The 21,368-nt window shown below is 42.1% G+C and overlaps 1 protein-coding gene across 2 annotated transcripts in view; it reads right to left on the reverse strand.

The window, feature by feature from the left end:
• The window catches only part of PPIG (peptidylprolyl isomerase G), a 47,892-nt gene extending 30,622 nt beyond the window's left edge, over window positions 1–17,270 (reverse strand). The window contains exons 1-4 of one of the 2 annotated variants that reach the window (XM_075002011.1): window positions 16,994–17,270; window positions 14,108–14,168; window positions 2,934–3,013; window positions 2,752–2,826 (exon numbers count right to left, since the gene is read on the reverse strand). In XM_075002011.1, coding sequence (XP_074858112.1) covers window positions 2,752–2,826; window positions 2,934–2,994 — 136 coding nt within the window. In that variant the 5' untranslated portion in view covers window positions 2,995–3,013; window positions 14,108–14,168; window positions 16,994–17,270. The remainder of the gene's footprint in view (window positions 1–2,751; window positions 2,827–2,933; window positions 3,014–14,107; window positions 14,169–16,993) is intronic. The other variant, XM_075002010.1, reaches the window with a different exon arrangement.
• Window positions 17,271–21,368: the final 4,098 nt, after the last annotated feature.

Below are 21,368 nucleotides of genomic sequence, written 5' to 3' on the forward strand. Positions count from 1 at the left end.
AAGACTCCTCCAAAAAGGCAAACATGGTGCTGGTGGCAGTAGGCCATGCTCCCTCTAATCTCTTCCATCCACATGTAGATTTTTTCCATCCATGTGCAGAATAATTTTTTTAAATGCACCAAGGCATTGGTGCATGCACCAACAGTAGACACAAAAACCTATCGGTGGGCACTATGTTGATCAGCTGGGCACCCTCTGAATCTCTGCTGAGCAGCTGCAAAAGTGCCCAGCTTACAGGAAATACTGGAAGTAGCTACAAACTCGGAAGGACACGTAACTGAACAGACACTAAAATTAAAAAAAGCACTACTTTGAGTTAAGAGTTTCCTATAATCTAAAAACACCTTTTCAGACTTTTGAGAAAACCTTAGAAAGGTTCCACCATTTTCAGAAAGTTTAGGGTCTTTTTTTTTCCAGGACTGATTACTGGAAGAAAACCCAAGAACATGATTTCTAGTCTCCTGCCCTAAACACTTTTGACCATACACACTCTCAGTGTTTCAATAATAATATAAATTTCTGACCCTGAGCTTCATTTGACTACCTGTTTCTGATACAGAAGAGGCAAGCAAAAACTCATAAATGAGACACTGAAATATAAACAGAAATACTGACAGGCTAAAATATAGGAAATATTGAAGCAGGAGAATATACAAGCAGGTTTTTAGGAATCTACTACTGCAATGAACTAAGTTTTTAAGAGAAAAATTTATTAAAAAATAATATTTGAAACAAGTTGATGGAGTTTGGGTAAATATGAGTCAGATTCACAACCCCCATTTTAAAAAATGCTTTACTTTAATTAATAGGCTTGGATCAATATCTATATTTTTCCATTAATGTAGCAATTCAGCAGGACAAAAATGCCATTTAAAATATTTCCATGACAGGGCTTTGAAAGGACTTGTAATTTGCATAAGAAAAGGGGAATTTGAATTTAATGTGTGATTGGGGATCAGCACACCTCTGCAACAAGAAAAAACTAAACAGGATAGTTGAGGAATGGATGGCCAGTCCTTGGAAGAAAAGACCGTGACTATTAATGGAAGCTCAGAATAACACAGGAGTCAGGAAACCTTTTTAAAAAAGCCTTTATTGTATGCTTATCAGTTTAAGGACTGGTTAATAATAACTGATTTACACCACTGCCTGTCATGACTTAAATCAGAAAGCAGAAAATCTTGACTTAAATAATCAGTTTTAATCATGTTTTGCATTTGTACTTTCTAGTAACTTTTCTAAAGAAAAGCAGATTTTTGTTACGTAGTAGCCATTAAAACATGTTGATTTGCAATTAAATACATCCATTTACTCCAATGTTGGTGCTTTTTATACTAACCTGCAAGATATATAATATCCATATTTATTTAATCAATTATATACCAGCTTGCAACTGTTCAAAGCCTTAATTTTTACATTTTATGCCGCTATAAAACAGTGAATGCTGACTTCCCAATTTCAGATGATTTTAAGTTCTTTAATTTTTTATTAAATAAAATTACCTTAAAAGTGGATATAAAACAAATTTCATGTAGAAATTTATCAAATATGTTTTGCATTTAAAACTGATTTATTAAACAAAGGAAATATTTGTAGTTAATTAATTGAACTGATTGTTTCTGGTTACTAAGTCTTTCAGTTTTAGAAATAGTAAGAGCAGTTGAGAGTTACAAGTTTTTATTGATAGGTTCAAATTGGCGTATATGCTTTCCTACTTTTTTCACTTCTCATGTATTTTTACTCTGAATTAACTGAAATGAAGTTTCATTCTCTCCACACCTGCAGAAGCAGCTCCTGCTGTCAAACTCTGGTTTAGCACTTCAACCAGCTCTGGTTTCAAGTGCTTAGCCAGTGACAAAGCTGGTGATTTGACTTTCATGAAAACTTACCAGCAAACACACTTAATTTGTATTTAAATTATTGATTTTAAAACATTACAATGTTTAGACCTTAGAATGGCTACAGATTTCAAATTTAATTTTAAATAGGGGTTTATTAAAAAAAGTATTTATATTAAACAAATCCAATGTAAACAAAAATATCTATTTTTATATGAAATCCCCACAACAGTGATTTTTATTTGCCCTGATTTTAACAGTTTTGAGGGCTGCAGTGGTTAACCTGACACACCAGTAGCTAAGGCTGGATCTATACTTGCCCCCAACTTTGAAGGCGGCATGGTAATCAGGGCAATGGAAGATTGCTAATGAAGTGCTGCAGTGAGTACACAGCACTTCATTAGGCTAATTCTCCCTCGCAGCAACTTCGAAGTGTCGGCATGGCTGTAGCCGCAGGCACTTTGAAGCCCCTTTACTCCTCAAAATTTTGAGGAGTAAAGGCATTTCGAAGTGCCTACAGTTACAGCCATGCTGGAACTTTGAAGTTGCCGTGGGCGAGAATTAGCCTAATGAAGTGCTGTGTATTCACCACAGCACTTCATTAGTAATCTTCCACTGCTCTGATTAACACGCCCTCTTCAAAGTTGGGGGCAAGTGTAGACAAGCCCTAAGCTTTTGATTACTGATGTCAAAAATCCAAAGTGCTACAGTGTATAAACCTTGGATTAAATGCACACAAACATTGACATTAAAACTCTACAGAGATCAAGGAACAGTATTTTAAAGTCTACCTTCATCTTCTGGTTTGAAAAAAATGACTTCACCGGATACCTACAGAGGGTTCTGTACAACTTAGCAAGTCACAATATACAACTAAACCACAACAAATTAAGTTAAAAATCCATCTACAAACCTGTACAAAGGCAGCGAAAATTCTCACATGTCTTTGGACACACATCAGAAAACAATTCAAAGACCACTCTTCCAGCTGAAAAAAATCCCACAAATGTACCTAGTTAAATTCTATTTGTCTTTATTTGAGCATTAAATATTCATATTGCTATAACAAAATAATCTGTAAATTATTTCTCTCACCAGGTACATTGTTGATGGCTATGTCAAAAAAGCAACGTGGCCGCTGGACCTTGATCCCCATGGCTTCAAAAGTTTAAAGCCTATAAACAAGAAAAGTATAAAAACCTGAGATTTTCTCCTCTATGTAGTGAAGCTCCACATTCACTTGATTTCAATCTAAAAGCTTTCTATGGAGGAAAAGGAGCGTGGCCATTCTGACTCAAGTGAGCAAAACTGAGTAACAAAATTTTGACAAAAGTGGCCTTCTTGCTCTCAAGTTGTTTTAAATATGAAATTCAAAGAACTAAAGGAAAACAAGAAAATTGTTCTATATGAACATTAACTTTACACTGTTACCAATTCTTGCAAAACTTATAGGGAAAATCCAGCATTCTGTGTTTTTCTTAAAGCAACAGCAACACCAGTCAATTATTATTTTTTGCACTGTGACAACACACTGGAGTTCCAGTCATGGACCAGAACGTCACTGTTACTCTGTACAATGTATAAAAGACTGTCCCTGTTTCAAAGACGAAGAGTTACAATAATTAATTCTAGTGAATCAAAGAAATCTAATGATCTCACTTTCTATTTCAAAAAAAAATCAAGCTGTCATGGTTGCAAAGAAAAGTTTGTAAACATGAGCAAATGCATATTAAAAACTAAATAATCAACTATTTTTAAATCTCTCATCCAGCAACATCCATGATTAGGCATGAATTTAGTTAGCTGAACGACCATTTATCATGGGTTTGGCCAAGTTTTCCATGGTCCCATACAGTCTGTTTACAGCCATCAGTCCTACCTCTCAGTGTTCTGTGCTGTTATTTAGCTGTAATTGACCCTTTAAATGTCTTCTAAGAACACAGCAAGCAGTGGAAGTTTTGTAATGCTGCTACATGATATTAACCTTGCATAGTCCAGCAAATTCTCTCATTTGGCACTGGTGAGGTCACAATGGTGCCAGAATAAAGAGGTTCAACCTGTACTGACTTCATTCAAATTTACTTCAATAGTTTTCACCTCAGGATTAACTCCCATAGTTTTTTACAGGAAAGCATAAAAGCAAACTGCTAGGGAGAATAAGGCATCAGTTGATGAGATCATTATCTAACTGCTCAACTGGCTTTCTAAGAACAACCTTGAAAAAGGCAAGGATTTGGAGAAAAGGTAGGAACAAGACAAAGAAGCATAGGATCTTCCGGTCTCCTACTTGGGTAAAAGGAGAAGACCCAGTAGAGTACTTCGATAATTTGCATTTACAGGTCTTGAACCTTCAGACCCAAGACTGAATCAAGAGTCGAGAACAGTGAGATGTAGAGGAGGAGCTAATGTTGGAGCCAAAGGCCTGTGTGCTCAGGTAACTTCCTGAGACTACCTTTGACCTATTTCCTAAAAAAACAAACAATTCCTTGCCTAGTATGACAGACAAATTCTTACAAGTCATAATAAGACATCAGAATATTTTTGCAGGACTATTCAGGGAACAGAAGTCAAACGACACAGATCTACACAGACAGTATTAAATTAATATTAAAGCACAAGTGGGAAGTGGGAATTAAAACAAGTCGAGATTAAATTGGAAGACATGCAAGGTTTAGTGAGGTTTTAAACTTCAGAACAAACAAGGCCTAATAAAATGCTGCATGTGACACACTTGGATCCTAGGTGACTGTTCACTATTTACAGAAGAAAGGGAAACATCATAGATACTTGTTTATACATTTTGCAGCAGTTGCTTACAAAGTTTAAAAGGTAGATGGTGCCTGCCTTGTAATAGTTATGCATAGTTTATACTGATAAAGAGATATTTCAGTCTGTGGATGTTGTAATTTCTAAGCAGTAGACCTGAGCATATATAAGTGATTTTTCAGTTTGTTGGCAGATAAAAATATTTGTTTGGAAGAAAAACTAGGTTTGGATTGAAATGGCTTTGAAAAAAAGATACATAAGAACTCAAACCAAATCAAAATAACACTTCAGCAAATAAAGTCTACTTGGAACATTTTTAAAAGGCCAGATCCACAAAGCAGCTGGAGGAAGTAGTGCCTGCCTTATAACCATTATGCTTATTGGTTAGAACAGTCATCTGGGATGTGGGAAACCAAAATTCCATTTCCCATTTGTCTTCTATGGAGAGATGATTTCCACTTATGTCTTCCGCACCACAGGAATGGGCTATGGGACAGTCCTGGAACAGGCTAATCTCAGTTGTTCCTGTTGAAGCTATTCCACTGCATCTAAATAATTACAGCTATTGGACCAAGGACGTGAACTTGGATCTCCCACAACCTAGGTGATTGCGCTAACTTCCAGCCTGTAGAATGATTCTCACTCTCTTTTCCCACCACGACCATTCATTGTCATTATGAAAATTTATGTGTTGCTATTAATGCAAAATAATCCCTAAATCAGAGATGATGAAGCACCGACACTTGAGCATCTGCTGCCACCTCCTCTGCCATTTAGCAAATGGCCCACAAGTCCATCCTCAGAGGCCTGCGTGGATAACGTAATTTGTATTCACATACATCTCTGTAAACATTAGCCACAGATCTCTGCATCCACATCAACGGATGCTGATAACTGTGGATATAAAGCAGATATCTGCAAATTTTCAGGATTCTATATTCAAAATTTGTATCTGCCTCCCTATCTACAAAAATGAGTTGTGGACCTCTACATCCTCAACCACTATAAGGCAGATACCTGCAGATTGCAGGTCTCTACCTATCCTTCCTCCCCTTTCCCTGCCCAAACTCTGTTCAAAATTCACCAGTAGTTTTATGTTTAATTAAACCATATTTTTGGACACTGAATTATTTATCTGAAAAGTTTCACTCAGCTCAACTTAGAGCTGGGCAGTTGTGAATGCAGTAGAGAGATTTACCAATCATGTAAGTGATAGGCTACTCACATGACCATTGTAAGATGCATTCATTATATTTTACAAATCTGACTGAAAAAAGTGACACTGGTAAACCTTTACTATTTTGCTAGTTAAATTCTTTGGAATTGTGTAAGATAGGGAAAGGCCATTGCAGAAATGTCAGATGGAACTTGTGCTGTGTCAAAAACTAAGGGTCAAAATGTAAACATATTTGATCATGAGCCACCAAATCATTGCCAATACTGACATTTTTAAGATGCCTATCACAGTAGTACTCAAGAATTGCTCTAATTATAACCAGCCAAATCAATCTGATTGGTTTCTTTTAAAAACAGAACATCTCTTTCTTTATGCTGACCATCATGCAGTATCTTTATCTTTTAGCGTATTAATTTTCAATACAGTAAACTTTGTCTTAACTGGCATTCTATCATCTGGAACTCTCAAACAATCAGCACTTTAACCATAACTTAGTTATGTTTTCTTTAAGTACAGAACAGTGAAAGTACATACAAATAACTACAACCAATACAGTGTAAGTTTACAGTGTACATTATTATTGTTGTGGGTAAATTGAATACATTTTTGTTCATTTCTTAATATCCAAACTTGTTTTTCTTTAGTGTTTTGGATTGCTAGATATACCTGTCTTTTATTCAGGATATTTGACTGCTCAGAAACCTCCCAGTCCTGGGGCTGATGGATATGAAACAGTTCACTGGAATAAGCACTAATTGTTCCCTCATTTCATACCACCAGCATCCACTTCCTGCCCCGTGCACTTTGCTTTCAAATCTCTTTATCCTTCCTCTCCTTGAACCCCTGCCTACCTTTTTTAAATTACTCAGTAATGTCCTACCTAATACCCTTTCTCATGGACCCTATCAATCCCTCTCCTGGCTCTCCTCTATAACACAGTGACTGAAATGAAGACGTATTCTTTTCTGTGAAGGATAGATTGCAACCAGCATGTGCACAAACGATATTAGACTATTCATTAGACAGTAACTGAAAGAAGTTATTGTCATATTGAGCACAATATATCCTTAGACATATTTTGATGGACAATAAGTTGGAGTTAAGGTTAAAAGCTTGTTTTATGGAACCTTTACTTTCAATTCCTTGACCTTAAAAAAAAAAAAGCCATGAAACATTTTCAACACTGTAAACAACTAAAACATATTTGAATGTTAGAGGAATATTTCCAACTTTAAACATTTGAACACTTAAGTTATCAATCTAAATCTATTAATCTAAATATTTCTGTATTTAGATATTTTAAATATCCTACTTGAGCATAGCACACTATCCCTTACACACTAGCTTGAGTTTTTGTAAAGATTCTGACCAAGAAAATTCCTCAAAATACGTCACCTAAAGGTAGAGTTAAGTTTTCTCTCATAATTATTAAGCTGACAGTAACTCGCCAAGGTGGTTAAATCACCAAAAAATAAAAGAAATTATTTAAATCAAATTATCAAGAAAGCTAAGATGACTGTATTTAGAGTGCACTTCACTTTGGGGAAAGCCCTGTTGAACTCTCAGTCACTTCTGTTTTTTCAGAAAATAAGTATAGAAAGCAGTTCCCTTGAAAAAGCTGAGTTATGCTGAGGTAAAAAGGGGAATAGATGTATGACATCACCATTATGATCTGTGACCAGGATATTCAAAAATAAGGGCATGTATTATGTAATATAACATAAGAAAATGACACTCAGTGGCAACTGGCAACTTTATATTTGATTTACTACAGCTTTCTGTATCGGATACTTAATGATTAATTCTAAACCTAGCGAACTAATTAAACAAAGCATAAGGATTAGCTAAGCTACACCTTTTTTTTTCTCTTAGCAACACCCAACATGGCAAGTTTCTTGGAAATTTACTTGTCAAATCACACTTCAAGAATGATGCATTGCAAAGTGAATTATTTAAGTTATTAACCAGTTAATCCACTTGGCCCAGCCATACCCACATCTTCATCCATATCATTTTCTCCCAATGAGCAATTTTCCTTACGATGTTTCATCCTTGCAGCCAGGCCCTGCAGCATCTTCTTGCACTGCTTATACTTGACAGATTTTCCTTTTCCACTCAAGGAAAAAAAATTTTCAACGTATTCCCAGTTAGGGTCTCTCTTATGCCCAAAAGCCATGACAGTTTTTCTGTGGCAAAAGCATATGGGAATATAGTTGTGTGTGTGTGTGTGCTGAATAATGCCTTCCTTTTTTCTTTCCAGTCCTATCCCCTGTTCCTTTTATGCCAAGATCAACTACCACATAAACACAGGAAAAAAAAATCCCATCCAGCTTGTGTGTCTTTCTTTGCATGTGCTACATTTTAGTCTGCTGAGAAACAGAAATTGAAAGCCCAGAACTTTCAAGAAGCAAGAGCACCTAGTAAGGCTGGACAGACTAGAATCATTAACTTATTTTATGAGACTGTACGTGTATGTGTAGGATATTTGTTATGAGATGTAACTATTATTTTAATGAGAAATTTAGTATTTTGATTTACATAATAAAATCTTATTTTAATTTTTAAAAAGTAATTGATTTTTACTCCACCCAGACTCCCCCAGTACATCCATTGAAGATACATTAAATGGTAGGACGGACTAGTCCACATATGCACACTCTCAAGGGACCAGCAAGAATGTAGATTCAGCATCTCGCATTCTTAGGTTGCCCTACAAAGGAGATCAACAGATTCCAGTTACTGAAATTTGATTAATCTCATTCTCCCAGCAGTTTCTAAGGAGAAATTCTTAAACTTTTTGCCCTGTTGTGGAGGCCAGCGACTGTGCAGCTGCCTTCCCACATGAAGGCATGTAAACTGGAGTCACTGCGGTCCTGCATCAGTCTTGCAGAGAATCTGAATTGAAAAAAAATAATAAGGAAGCCCAACTTGCCTCCACTGTGACAAAATGAATGCGTATAAATCATAAATAACCTCTTGATCCGTGCATGCTACAGAAGAACAAACTCACTTAATTTTTAAAAATTAAACAAGTTTACTTACAAGCCACTAGAAGTGATTGAAGAAATAAAACATAAGGCCTTGAAGTATTTTTATCTTCAAGATGATTTAACAAAGGAAAACTTAAATTATCTTTAGAAAAACTGCTTGCTTTGTAATACAAGCTGCACTGGCTCACTAACTTCTTGAAGCAAACAAAACAGTATCCTTCGGACAAAAGTATCCCATATGTAAAGAAATATCTAAGACAATTTAACAGTTGTTGGGAGTTGAAAGACAACTACAGTTTCTTGTCTCATACACATTTTTGTAATAACAAAACATAAAATGTAATCATGTATGATCCTGTGAGACAGTACAGCACCAAAAAGAAAGAGGAGGCATGTCATTCCTTCTGCTCCCCCCACACTCCCCAAAAGCAATATGCCTTACTTTTTAAAAAAATTACGTCTTCTACACAAAATAATGGATGAGAATGACAGTTCTTTTCCTTAGACACCAAAAAGGTTTCTTAGTCATAAAAATATTGTGACATATAATTCAGTAACCACTAGTCTCATGCATTAAATCTATAATAAAGCCCATACAGGGATTCACGTCAGTTCTACTTCTCAGCGGCAAAAGAAACTCTTTACTATGTTTACCAACAGTCTCACAAATCTTTAGATACTTCTACACCTTAAAAAAACTAAACAAAAACCATACAATGCTGCAGAAGTGCATCTCTGAGCCCAGGTCTGCACACTCATGTTATAGCAGTGAATAGAGACTTTCAGGCTGGAAAGCGGGCTCTGGAACTCAACTCCCTGCCAGGCTTTAGAGCTCAAGGGAGAACCCCTTAAGGTCTCTTTAAGAAAGAAATCAAAGTACGCAACACCAAATTGACAGTGCATTTGCAGAGTTCAATTTAAAAAAAAAAAAAATCAACTGCCAAGATTTCAAAGCCTTCTTGAATAACTGGGACTGGTGGCAATACCTACAGCTAAGACTGCCTAACAGTTTCCACTGCAAGACATTTTAATTGGTTCTTGAGGCTACCTTTTCCATGTTGGGTACCTACCTCAGGTAGAATTTTTTTGTTTTCAGGAAAAGTGGCTCACAAAGTTCTCAGAACAAACCGAGTAAAACAATGCATTTTCCTCTGCCTTAAAAAAATGTACAAACTTTTAACACAGAAAAGATCTGGTTTCTCCATGCCTTGGGGAAGGCTCTTGAAATTTTATACAGTATTCACCCTTATGATAGTGATGTGTTTTCTGCTGTTCCCGAGACTGACTGCCTGTTTCATGGAGGTATGCTAAAGATTGTCAGCCCTGTTGTCTGAAGTTCTGTTTTCATAGACCACGTATGCAAGCCAGCATATCAGGTGCGTGCATACATCTTTTCCTGGCAGCCACGGATATTGTGATGCAAAACTGAACACGTAGACTACTGCTGCTTCAGAGATGTAGGAACTTGAACTGTTATTTAGGAACCTGAACTGTTGAAATGCAAAAGGGTCAGGAGAATAAAGAGGTCCGAAGGAGTGGGGCAGGAGAGAGAGACAGAGACTCTGTGTGTATGTGCGCTGTCAGATGAAGATTGGAGAGAGAAAGAGAGTGCAGTATTGGTGGAAAGAGAGCAGAAGGGCCTGTAACCAACAGGACACACTCCCCTCCAGAAAATGGAAGGGGCCCCAACGTTTCTGTTCTGTCAGCAAACAGATGTGAAACCTACTGCCAAAAGGTGCATGCTCTTTTCTACTGGGTGCATGGCAGATGGAAACTTACTACTGCTGCCCGTTTCCCTGTTAAGCAGTGAGGACGGTACTATGGATTTAAATGTTTACATTCTGATAACTCAAGATGGTTCCACATAACTGAATTTGGTTTAGCACTCAGAATTATCATCAAATTAGAAATTTTCATTTTAATTAAACCTCCCCATTATTAAAAGAATGTTTAGACTGCAAAGCCTAAGCAGCCTTAATTTGGCTTCCCCGCACATATATATTAAGAAGCAGTCTTCAATTATATGATTACATACATAGTTTTTTTTTTGTAATAAAGTTTAGTTAAGTGTCTTTAATATTAACAGCTGAAAACTCATATAAATTACTTTGGAATTCTACTTTCATAAGGGTGATTTTTGGTTACTGCATTTTTTAAGTAACTGACTACACAAATATATACTAAATATATTGGATAGCAATGATACATAAATTCATATCTTTTGTCTGTTACTTGCAATACAAAATTGGAGAGCATATGTTGAGAAGGAGAGCTTCAGCTTTCTTTTGGAAGATCAGGATTGCATGATGTGCAAAATTCAACCATGAAATCAGGGAATGGACCACTAGTAGTTCAAGTTGCAGCATGAGAATGGTAGAGCCATACCAGAGAAAAGAGTATAGCAGTTATTAGGTACAGAAAACTAGTAAAAAAGCAAGAAGCACTCTAATGACAAAAGCTCTGAAGGATGAGATTATACAACACAAGAGTAAAGGATGAGAGCAGCATTTTCAAAGAATGATGCTAGTCTTATGGTACTCTTTAGGAATAGCCTTTTCTGCCCCACACTATTTTTTTAAAGGCCTGAAATAAGAGGGTAATTTCTTCCCTTGAGTTACTGTGAATGCTACTGAAAGGGTGAATAAATGAGAAGAGAATTTGAAACAAAGCTCTTGTATAGAAATTAAGAACAAAACAGAATAAGCTTCTTTTTGAGGGGGTTTATTCATTATATTTTTCAGGATTTCTTTTTAACAATTTTTAGTTTTATGTAACGTTTAAAAATAGCAGGTTTTTGGTTTCTCTCTGTATATATCGTAATGAGTAATATACTATACAGTTTTCTACACTGTGATAAGTACTCTATAGCAGGAATCGGCAACCTTTCCAAGGCAGTGTACTGAAAGTTGACCTTTTGACCTCTAGGTAAGGTTCAAGAGCCAGCGATACTTTTTAAAAGTCACAAAAGCCACATCTACACAGAACTTTGAGGAATAAGGGTTCTTCCAGAAAGGGTGTTTTTCCCCCAAGAGAACCCAGTCTACACAGCTGTTTTTGCTTCCGGAAAAGGCTCTTCCAGAAGGGAGATTGTGCAAGAGTATGCAAATGAGACATGAGATGTGTAAATCCATGTCTCATTTCAATTTTTGCTCTTGTTCATGCCTCTTCCAGAAGGGCAGTGCCACGTAGAAGTAATAGTAATAGTAACTGTCCTAACCTACTTACAACAGCTTTATTAATAAATAAATTAAGATGAAGATCTTTACCATTTAGGTCATGGTCGGTAGCATTACCTGGTCGTTTGCTAATACATAGGCTGCATGTCTTTGAGCAAGCTGTCAGCTGCAAGGGGGTGGGGGGGCGCTGAGCTCTCGCCTCATGTGCTGATGAAAATCAGCTTGCGTGCCACGAGTTGCTGACCCCTGATCTATAGCATTGCCTGCTATGCTTTAAAATGGAAATGTTTCTAACATTTAATGCACACCAGGAAGGTTGACACAGATGAATTAAATGCACAGCACATTAGTCTACCTTAGAAATTTCCCCGTAAGCTTGTCAGTTTGCATCTGTCCACTAGCTCGAGGGACAAAATCAGCCATATGCAAACCAGATTTCTGCCTTCTGAGCAGACCCTTTTACTCTTCACTCATACAAACACAGAACGCTAGCATAAGTGATAGTTCTAATCTCAATTGTGCTGCAGGGTCCTGTGGCCCCTGTGGCTTAAGGGTCACAACTGTTCCTTATCCTCAGGGGAACCACAAAGCCCACCTGCCTTGTTGCAGCCTTCTGTTGCTGTCCAGCAAAAACTTTTGTTTCTTCTGGAGCTGCCTTTCCTAGAACTAGGAGTCAGAGCTCATTGTTAGCTACTACTTAGCTGTATCATCCGTTTCTCATCACCTACCTGCAAGGCTCTTCCATAGATCAGAGCACACCGCTTCCTACCTCTACAGTCCCTAAAGGGGCAAACTGCCCTGCCACACTCCCGTCGGCTATATTGCTGCTCCATGTAGATAAGCGCTTAGACACAAGCAACAATTTCCAGTGTTAACTAGATAAACAATATTTTTTTTAAATCAAGATAATTTTATCAGTGTTTATTAGTTAAACCAAAAATCAGAAGTCCCAATCATAATGACAATCTAAATACAGTTCACCCAAGGAATAAATGAACTAATTAGGATGCAAAACACCTACATTAACCTCTCTAACAAAGCTATGCCCACAAAACTTTAAATAAGGGTTGCAAGCTGTCAACCTCCATTCCAAATCTCATTTCGCCTCCAGCATTTAGAATTGCACTAAATAAAAAAAATGTCTTTAATTTCTAAGGGGAGGGTCATACCTAGAATCTTATGCTGTGAGAGGGATCACCAAATACAAAAGTTTAAGAACCACAAGTTTAAATGAAAAAAGTTTCATACTTTGTGTACTTAGATAATACACTTATCTATTTTCTACGTAATTTTTTACAATACAAAAGACAAGTCTATTTTTCCTATACCTTACTTTCCTTCATTTCATTCTCCTGTCCTAATATAGACCATGCTGTATCTTATTCTTCTTCTACCTTGCTTTTAATGCTGTTTCCTCTTTTCTTTCTCTCTTCTTTGAACTGATAGCCCTTTCTTACTGAGTTCTCTCTCACTTCTCTTCCAATAATCTCTTTCAATCAACCCTATGTCTCTTACTTGTAAATATATTTCATTACTTTTTTCTCTCCCATTTGCACATATCTTTGCTATCATTATTTTCACTCACTTTGTCACGCACAGGGTTTGAAAAAAATTTACCAGATATCAAACAGTCAAAGGATTAATCTACTAACCAAAGACCAACACAAAAGATTTCCCGCCACACGCAGCATGTCCAGGAAAATACTATTGAAAAAGGCCAGCCCATCTCTCCTTCAACCCCTTTTAAACCCTCCCCAAAGGAATGCTGGGATTCCAACCTAAGTGCTGTCCCTGAACTGGTCAGGGGCTTCACCCCTCACAGCCTCCCTCTAGTATAGGAGGGAAAATTCCATTTAAAATATAAGTGATTATACATAAGTAATTATGAACATGAACCCATATATATGAATTTAGGAATAAATACTTGTTTCATGCTCCACTCATGGTATAGACCCATGGTGGTGGGTGGGTCAGTTTGTGTACATGTCAAAAGAGTTATCTGCAGAAAGATTAATACTACAAAAAGGCCTTTATACAGAGGATGTCTATAGACAGTGTAGACACTTCCTACGACAAAGGCAGAAATTCTCCCTTTAATACAGGTAATCCAGCTCTCAAAGAAGCAGTTGTTAAATCTAGTAGAAAAATTCTTTCACTGACCTGCAGATATGTACATCAAGGGGTAAGTCAGTACAGTATAGCCATGTCACTTGGGAACAGCCTGGAGGGTGCAGAATGTAGATATGCATTAAAAATAATGTTTCTGTCCCCTATGGTTCTTTTGTTTTCAGATAACTTCCGTGCATGTGTTGCTGCCAATGGCTTGCCAAAGAAAAACCCAGCAGCAGAGTGAACTGATCACTCTCATCTGCTATTCGTAACTTTGGGATTATCAAGGCTGGGCCAAGAACCCTGTCATTTTGCTTTGCAGCTTCTACTTTTGAAATCTGAATGGAAAAGCAAGCTTTGGGGGAGATTTTTTTAAAAGGAATTTGGCAGGCAAATCTTTTAGAAACTCCAGCCAGGACAATTTCAAGCCAGTAGGCTCTGGGACTACAAGGGAAAAAAAGAGAAACCTAAAAATCAGCAGATAGATGGCACAATGGTAGGAAATTAGCACCTTTCACCAACAGATAAGTAAACAGCAGGGTCCCCCAACAGGGCATTATCATGCTGCTGCTCCTCACACAGCTCTCTCTTACTGGGTACATTTTGCAAGTGCTGAAAGAACAAATAACTAGTAAATAAAACTAATTCAAAACAATTTAAAGTAAGTTAAAGTTAAAACAGGGTAATGCTTCAAAAAGAATGCTTGAGATTCAAGCTCAGTTATCACTCTTGTCTACCTATGAATTTATTTTGATACAAAACCCACAACCCTGAATAATGTAGTTGTGTTGCCCAAATTCTCTCTGTAAATAGCACTATGTTGAGAGGATGTCTCCTCCCACTGATGTGACTACTGCCTCCGAGGGACATGGAACACCTATGCCAAGGAGAGCCTCTTTGCCACCAACATAGGTAGTGTCTTCACTAACTACTACAGACACAGAGGTGCAGCACTGTACTGATTTAAGACCAGACAAGCCCCAAGACCACATTATGCAAAGCACCAAACAAAAACAAACAAATCAGTCACTTTTCCAGAGAGCTTAAGTATGTGGCCTCCTTTAGAGATAACAGAAAGCAAACAAAGTGGATTTAAAATTAAAAGAAACTAGTGGGTCATATTTTGTTGCCTTCAATGTGCAGGAAGCCAAAAGAGCTGATCTTCACATCCCTTCTGGCGTTAAAGTCTATGGCTATGTCTACAACAGTTTTGTCACCAAAACTGGCCTTCTATCAATAAAACTCACCCGGAGCATCCACAATACAAACGTGGTCTGTCAACAGAACTTGGCACTTTTGTGGACAGACTTCTGCCATGAGGCAGAATGACAAAACAAGTGTGGACGCTCTTGGGGGTCCTTCTGTTGACAGAACAGTCCTCCACAGCACAGGCCATCTAGCTGGGGGGAGGCCCTGTCCACCACAGTCACAGCTCTACGCTTTGTGCCTCTAGCCATTCTTAAAGCTGCAGGGAGCCCCGGAAACCCTGTGGCAAGAAGGGGGAAGCATGGGCAGCAGCTTGGTACAAGCCATGGGGCTGCTCTGGCACCATGGCTATCTGGACAGCACCAACTCTGTCACAGAAAGCGTATGAGCCCTGCAGAAGCTATACTCTCCCTCAATGATGTAGGCAAGCCTCAGCACAGGCAGGGAATGTGGGCTGGGGGGTAGTCCTTTTAAGGGCACGCCTGGCTGGGTCTCCTGGAAGGAACTATTGGCCACACAACCCTGTCTGTTGAGGTTCCAAGGTCCATTCTGATGAGAGAGTGGCTGGGCTGTGTGGCCAGATTATGTAGACAGAGTGGATCACTTTTTTGATCTGCTTTTGTGTGGATGCACGCTGTAGCCAGAAGTTTCCTCAGAAGATCTCCTCTGATAGTAACTTCTGTCAACAGATCACTCTAGTGTAGACATAGCCTAACAATCTAAAAAGAACCTGGCTTGTACTCCCATGCACACAAACAGAGGTGATAACCAGAACTTAAAGGGCTTCAGGGTTTCAATTACCAAAGATACTTTAATAAGTCCACTATATTTATGGGAGGCAACTCCTTCACCGGCAATGATTTCAAGGCCGTACTTACCCTTGTGATGGGAGTTTTAGTTGTGTCCATTAAAAGGAGCCAAACATCATTACCTCACTTGCTGAAATCTCCTTCCTTCATGCGCCCCCAAAGCTCTGCTAAACCCAGGCAGGCAGGCAGAATACTTCCTGCATTCAGTTCATCAGTGCTAGCCACCAAAGCCAGCCTGGAACTGACCTCCTCGCTATTTACAAGGAACGTCTATGCCTGGGGTTGAGAGAGCCCTTCAAACTAAACGACAGAGGAGAGGGGACCCTCCCTCCAGCCACGGAGCGCACTTCAAAGCAACTCTCATTTCGGAGGCCTGCGGAGGGCAGGAGGCCATGTGGCAAGCAGGGAGTCCGTTGATTTTGGTGCTGGGGAGAAGGGAGGGTTCATTCAAACGCCGGGGCCGGCCGGGGACACACCCCCTGCGTCCCAGCAGCTGGCAGAGTCACTCAGGAGTTCTGTCCAGGGCCCGAACGCGCGGCCAGCAGCAGGCGCTGCCCTGAAAGGAAAACGGCTTCCCCGCAATCACCACTCAGCCCGCCCCGCTCGGGCCCCGCAACGCCGCCCGCCCCGCTTCGCTTCCCTCCCCTCCGCTTTACGGCTCGGCCCCTACCTGCCACTCAACGCCGCACATCCCTCCGCCTCTGCCCTCGGCTGCCTCCCCTCCCGGCCCGGGCACAGGCGGGCTGCCCCCGTCTCCTCTCCGGCCGACCAAAGCCCCCGCGGCCCAGCCAGGGGCCGGGCCCCCTCCCGTGCCGGAGCGTCCCCTCCCCCGCGTCAGGGAAACTCCCGCCCTTTGGGGTGCAGGAGCCCGGCCCCACGCCGGCTCGGCGGGACAGGCTGCTCGCAGCGCCCCAACACTTACCCGCCTGCGGCCCGGCTCGCTGCCCGCGCGCCTCACTGCCTCGCCGCCGCCATGTTAGGAACTGGTGCGGCACAGACTGCGTCAGTGTTGGGGAGGCGGGAGCGGGGCAGCTCCGCGCTGCCTTGGCTGGAGGGAGACCGGGCGCCGGCGCGGCGGATGCAACGGACGCGGTAAAGCCCGACGCGCCTGGGCTGAGGTGGCCAGATCGGCCGCTCGGATCCCGCAGCGGGTAGGAGCCGCTCCCGCCTCCTTCCGCCGTCAGAGCCGCTCCGCCCCTCACCCACTCGGCGGGGCCTGCTGAGCTCAGCTCCGAGCTACCCGGGCGCCTCGGAGCCCGCCAGAACTCGCGAGCCCTAGGCGGGAGCGGGGTGCTCCGCTCTGCGCCCCGTCAGTGCCAGCGGCTGCCAACTTCGGTTCCCTGTTGCATCGTCCGACGCAGGCTTTAATTAAAGAGTCCGCCGTAATGTTCGGAGGTTCCAGGACAGTCCTGGAGGGTTGGTAACGTGCCCTGGGCAGGCCCAGTTCCCTTGCCAGCTCCATGTGTCCGGCAAAAGCAGGGGGCCTGAGCCCCCGATGAGAGCACATGGGTACAGCTTCCCTTCCAGAGCCTTCTGCCCTGAGCAAGGATGTGGCCACGGTTCCACCCTGCACCGCTGCCTCTGTGCCCAGAGTGAGGCGATGGGCACAGCTCGCCATCCCTGCCCCCGCTTTAAGTGTCTGTGCCCTGAGTGAGGAGATGGGTTGGGCACAGCTCCCCCCCCCCCCCCCAGCTTCAGTGTTACCAATGCAGACCGAAGCTATTCCAGGAGCTTTTCCCCCCTAACATAAGGTAATGTCATTTTCTTAAAATATCCTAGTAAATCTCCCAGATTGCTCTCTGTAGTCACCTCGAGATTGATGCCGGGTGCAGAAAACTCCAGACCAACCCTGGAAGGCTGGTAACCTTACCCCTGGGCCAGGAGCTGAGAGTTAATCTTAGCACCCCCAGCCGCTTGTGCTCTGTGTGGGGAGAAGCCTCAGCATTTGCTCCTCCACCAGGGGCTGTGCCCCCAGAGGAGCCTCAGCTGTCAGAGCTCCTGTTTCACGAACAAGGAACAGGCCTCAGCCTTCCCACGCCGCTAGAAGCCCTATGTCTCAAATAGACACTGCTGCATAGTTGCCAGAGTCTCCGAGCAAGGAGAAAGGGGACATGTTCTGCATTGTGCCAGAACCCTTGTGCCTGAAGCAGGTAGAAGGAGGCAGCCTACTGGTCCATGCTGGAGTCCCTGTGCCCTGAACAAGGTGACGCACACACGCGTGCTTCACAGTCCCTCCTCATATCAGTCTATATGGATGTATTGTAAAATAGGAATCTGACTGGGCCTTCTGTCAATTAAAAATTAGGAATTCTGTACAAGATCTGAATATTGGTTGCAAGAATGTGTAGATAGCTTTCAGCAAGAATCTTGGGCCTGGACTCCAGTATCAAAACTAGAGAATGGATGGATGACACTAAGGTACTATGTGATGGCCACAAAATACTGTTTTTTCTATAGGACTTATGCCCCTGTGCATAGGATCAGGTTACTCTGGATATGTAGCAAGTTTGTGTAGTATTTGTACTGCGAGGGCAGGCAGGTCTAGGTCTGCCCATAACTGCACGAAGTCTAGGCTACAATTTAGTTCTAGGGACAATAAATGAAAAACAATAGTGGAAGTGAGGTCAGAGGTTAAGAATATGGGCAGGGATGAGTGGTTAATAAGGATGCAGGTGTGTGCATGTGTATGTGCACCAGTCATGTGGCAGCCTCCCTACATGACTCTTCCCGCTGCCACCAGGGTTAGGGTTACCATATTTGACCTTTCAAAAAAGAGGACACCCCTGAGAGGGAGTGTATCTGTATCAGTATCTACCAACTCACATTGTATTAATGTACACTATATATATATATAGCAGTAGTAGTATAGCAGTAGTAGTAGTAATAGGCATCCTTCAGTCTGCATAGACTATGGATCGCGCCCTTTAAAGTTTCAATTGAGGACTTCATTTACAGCGTCTGTTGTGACTATAAAGACCCATACGAGAGTGACAGTCCTTGCTGCATCTCTTGCAGATGTAGTGGGTGTCTGGCAAGTCCTTATTGTGCTTTCTGTGCGCTCGCTTCTCTGCTAGCTGTCTGATCTTCAACTCGCCCTTCTGAAGGCCCTTGTGTAACCCCTGCCTCCATCTGCTGCGGTCGTCTGCTAGATCTTCCCAGTTGTCCAGCTCGATGTCTACCTCTCTCAGGTCTCTCTTGCAGACATCTGTTGACACGCAGCTATCATAGTGCTGACTGTGATACAGATCACTCGCTAGTTTGCTCCAAGCTCAAGCTGAGACCCAAGAAGCTGTACTGCTCTAAACCTGCTGGAAGGCACCGCATTGACGCCAGAAAGACCACAAACTCGGAGAAAGCTGAAAAGTTCAGAGAGACCCTCCAGGAAAATCTGCGCAGCGGCCCTGGGGGCGTCGATGTGACATCCAAATGGCAACATCTGAGGGATACAGTTTACAACACGGCCTTGTCGGTGTTTGGAAGAAGAGCTAGAAACACGAACGACTGGTTCGAAGCTAACTCTGATGAGATGATTCCAGTCATTGAAAAGAAGCGCGATGCACTCCTGGAGTACAAACGCTCACCAAGCCCGAGTACCCAGCAAGCGCTTAGAGAGGCCAGAAGGACAGTACAGCAGACAGCCAGGCGCTGTGCCAACAACCACTGGCTCCAGTTATGCAGCAGCATTCAGACCTGTGCCGACTTTGGTAATCTCAGAGGAATGTACAAGGGTATGAAGAAGGTATTAGGACGCCCCCAGAACAAGATGGCACCTCTGAAATCCAAATCTGGTGAAGTCATCACTGACAAAGCCAAACAGATGGAGCGCTGGGTTGAGCACTACTCCGAGCTGTACTCACGCGAGAATGTTGTGGTTGACGCAGCCCTCGATGCCGTCGAGTTCCTACCAGTAATGGACGAACTGGACCAAGAGCCGACTGTGGATGAACTGAAGACAGCCATCGACAGCATTGCGGCTGGAAAGGCCCCTGGTCAGGATGGTATACCACCAGAGATAATCAAATGTGCCGCAGACACACTCCTGGAACCCCTGCATGAGCTACTGTGCCTGTGCTGGAAAGAGGGTGAGGTTCCACAGGATATGCGTGACGCTAACATTGTAATGTTGTATAAGAACAAAGGAGACAGAAGCGACTGCAACAACTACCGTGGAATCTCCCTCCTAAGCGTCACTGGTAAACTGTTCGCTCGCGTCATCCTTGGCCGACTCCAGAAGATTGCTGAGAGGGTGTACCCCGAATCGCAGTGCGGATTCCGTGCAGAGAGGTCTACCGTTGACATGGTCTTCTCTCTAAGGCAGCTGCAGGAGAAGTGCAGGGAGCAGAGAAAGCCACTCTACATAGCCTTCATCGACTTGACCAAGGCTTTTGACTTGGTCAGCAGGGATGGTCTGTTCAAACTGCTCCACAAGATAGGCTGTCCTCCACGGTTACTGAAGATGATCCAGTCGTTCCACGAAAACATGAGAGGAACCATCCAATATGATGGCGCATTATCGGACACACACACACACACACACATATATATATATATATGTATATATACATACACACACACTATAACACACTGGCAGCTGGAGTCTGGCCCCCCTGCACTTACTGGCAGTCATGGGGAGAAGGGGATTAACACAGCTCTACTCCTGGAGCTGCCAGCTGCATCGCTCTGCTTCCCACTGGGAAGTGGGGTGGTCCTGCCCTTTCCCCAAGCAATGCAGCTAGCAGCTGGGGAAGTGGAGCCATGTTGCTCTGCTTGCCTCTGTCACTGCAGGTGAGTGTGGGGGCCCTGACCCTAGCTGCAGGAACTAGGCCTCTCCACTTGCCCCCTGGGCTGCCCAGTGGCTCTGGCTTCTGGCCTCTCATCCCCACAGCATTTGGGGGGCACGTGGTCTCTCAGCACCCCCTTACATGTCAGTGAATGAGGGATCAAAGGGTAGAAAACAGAACGGCAGACAGCAGCACCCCGGCTCCTAAAAGGCATCTGAGTCAGTGGATGCCATCTAGAGAAACTCTGAACTGGAGAGGTAAGAAGGCAAGGGACTAGAAATAGGCCCCACAGTTACAGTGAATCCTCTAATACAGCCTCTTCCTTCTGCAATGATGGACAGATGTCTAATATCCCCAACGGGCTTTGAAACCAGAGTGGAATACAGACTCTCATGGGATTACTTGCCCACCTTAGGTGGCAGCAGGGCCACTTGGTGTTAGGGTAGGACACGAGTGAGAAAGGGTAGTATGAGAAAACAAGCATGTGTAAATGTTCTCTAGGCATGGTTTAGGGGT

This window comes from Carettochelys insculpta, chromosome 8 (assembly GCF_033958435.1).
Source record: "Carettochelys insculpta isolate YL-2023 chromosome 8, ASM3395843v1, whole genome shotgun sequence".
Classification (NCBI taxonomy): domain Eukaryota; kingdom Metazoa; phylum Chordata; order Testudines; family Carettochelyidae; genus Carettochelys; species Carettochelys insculpta.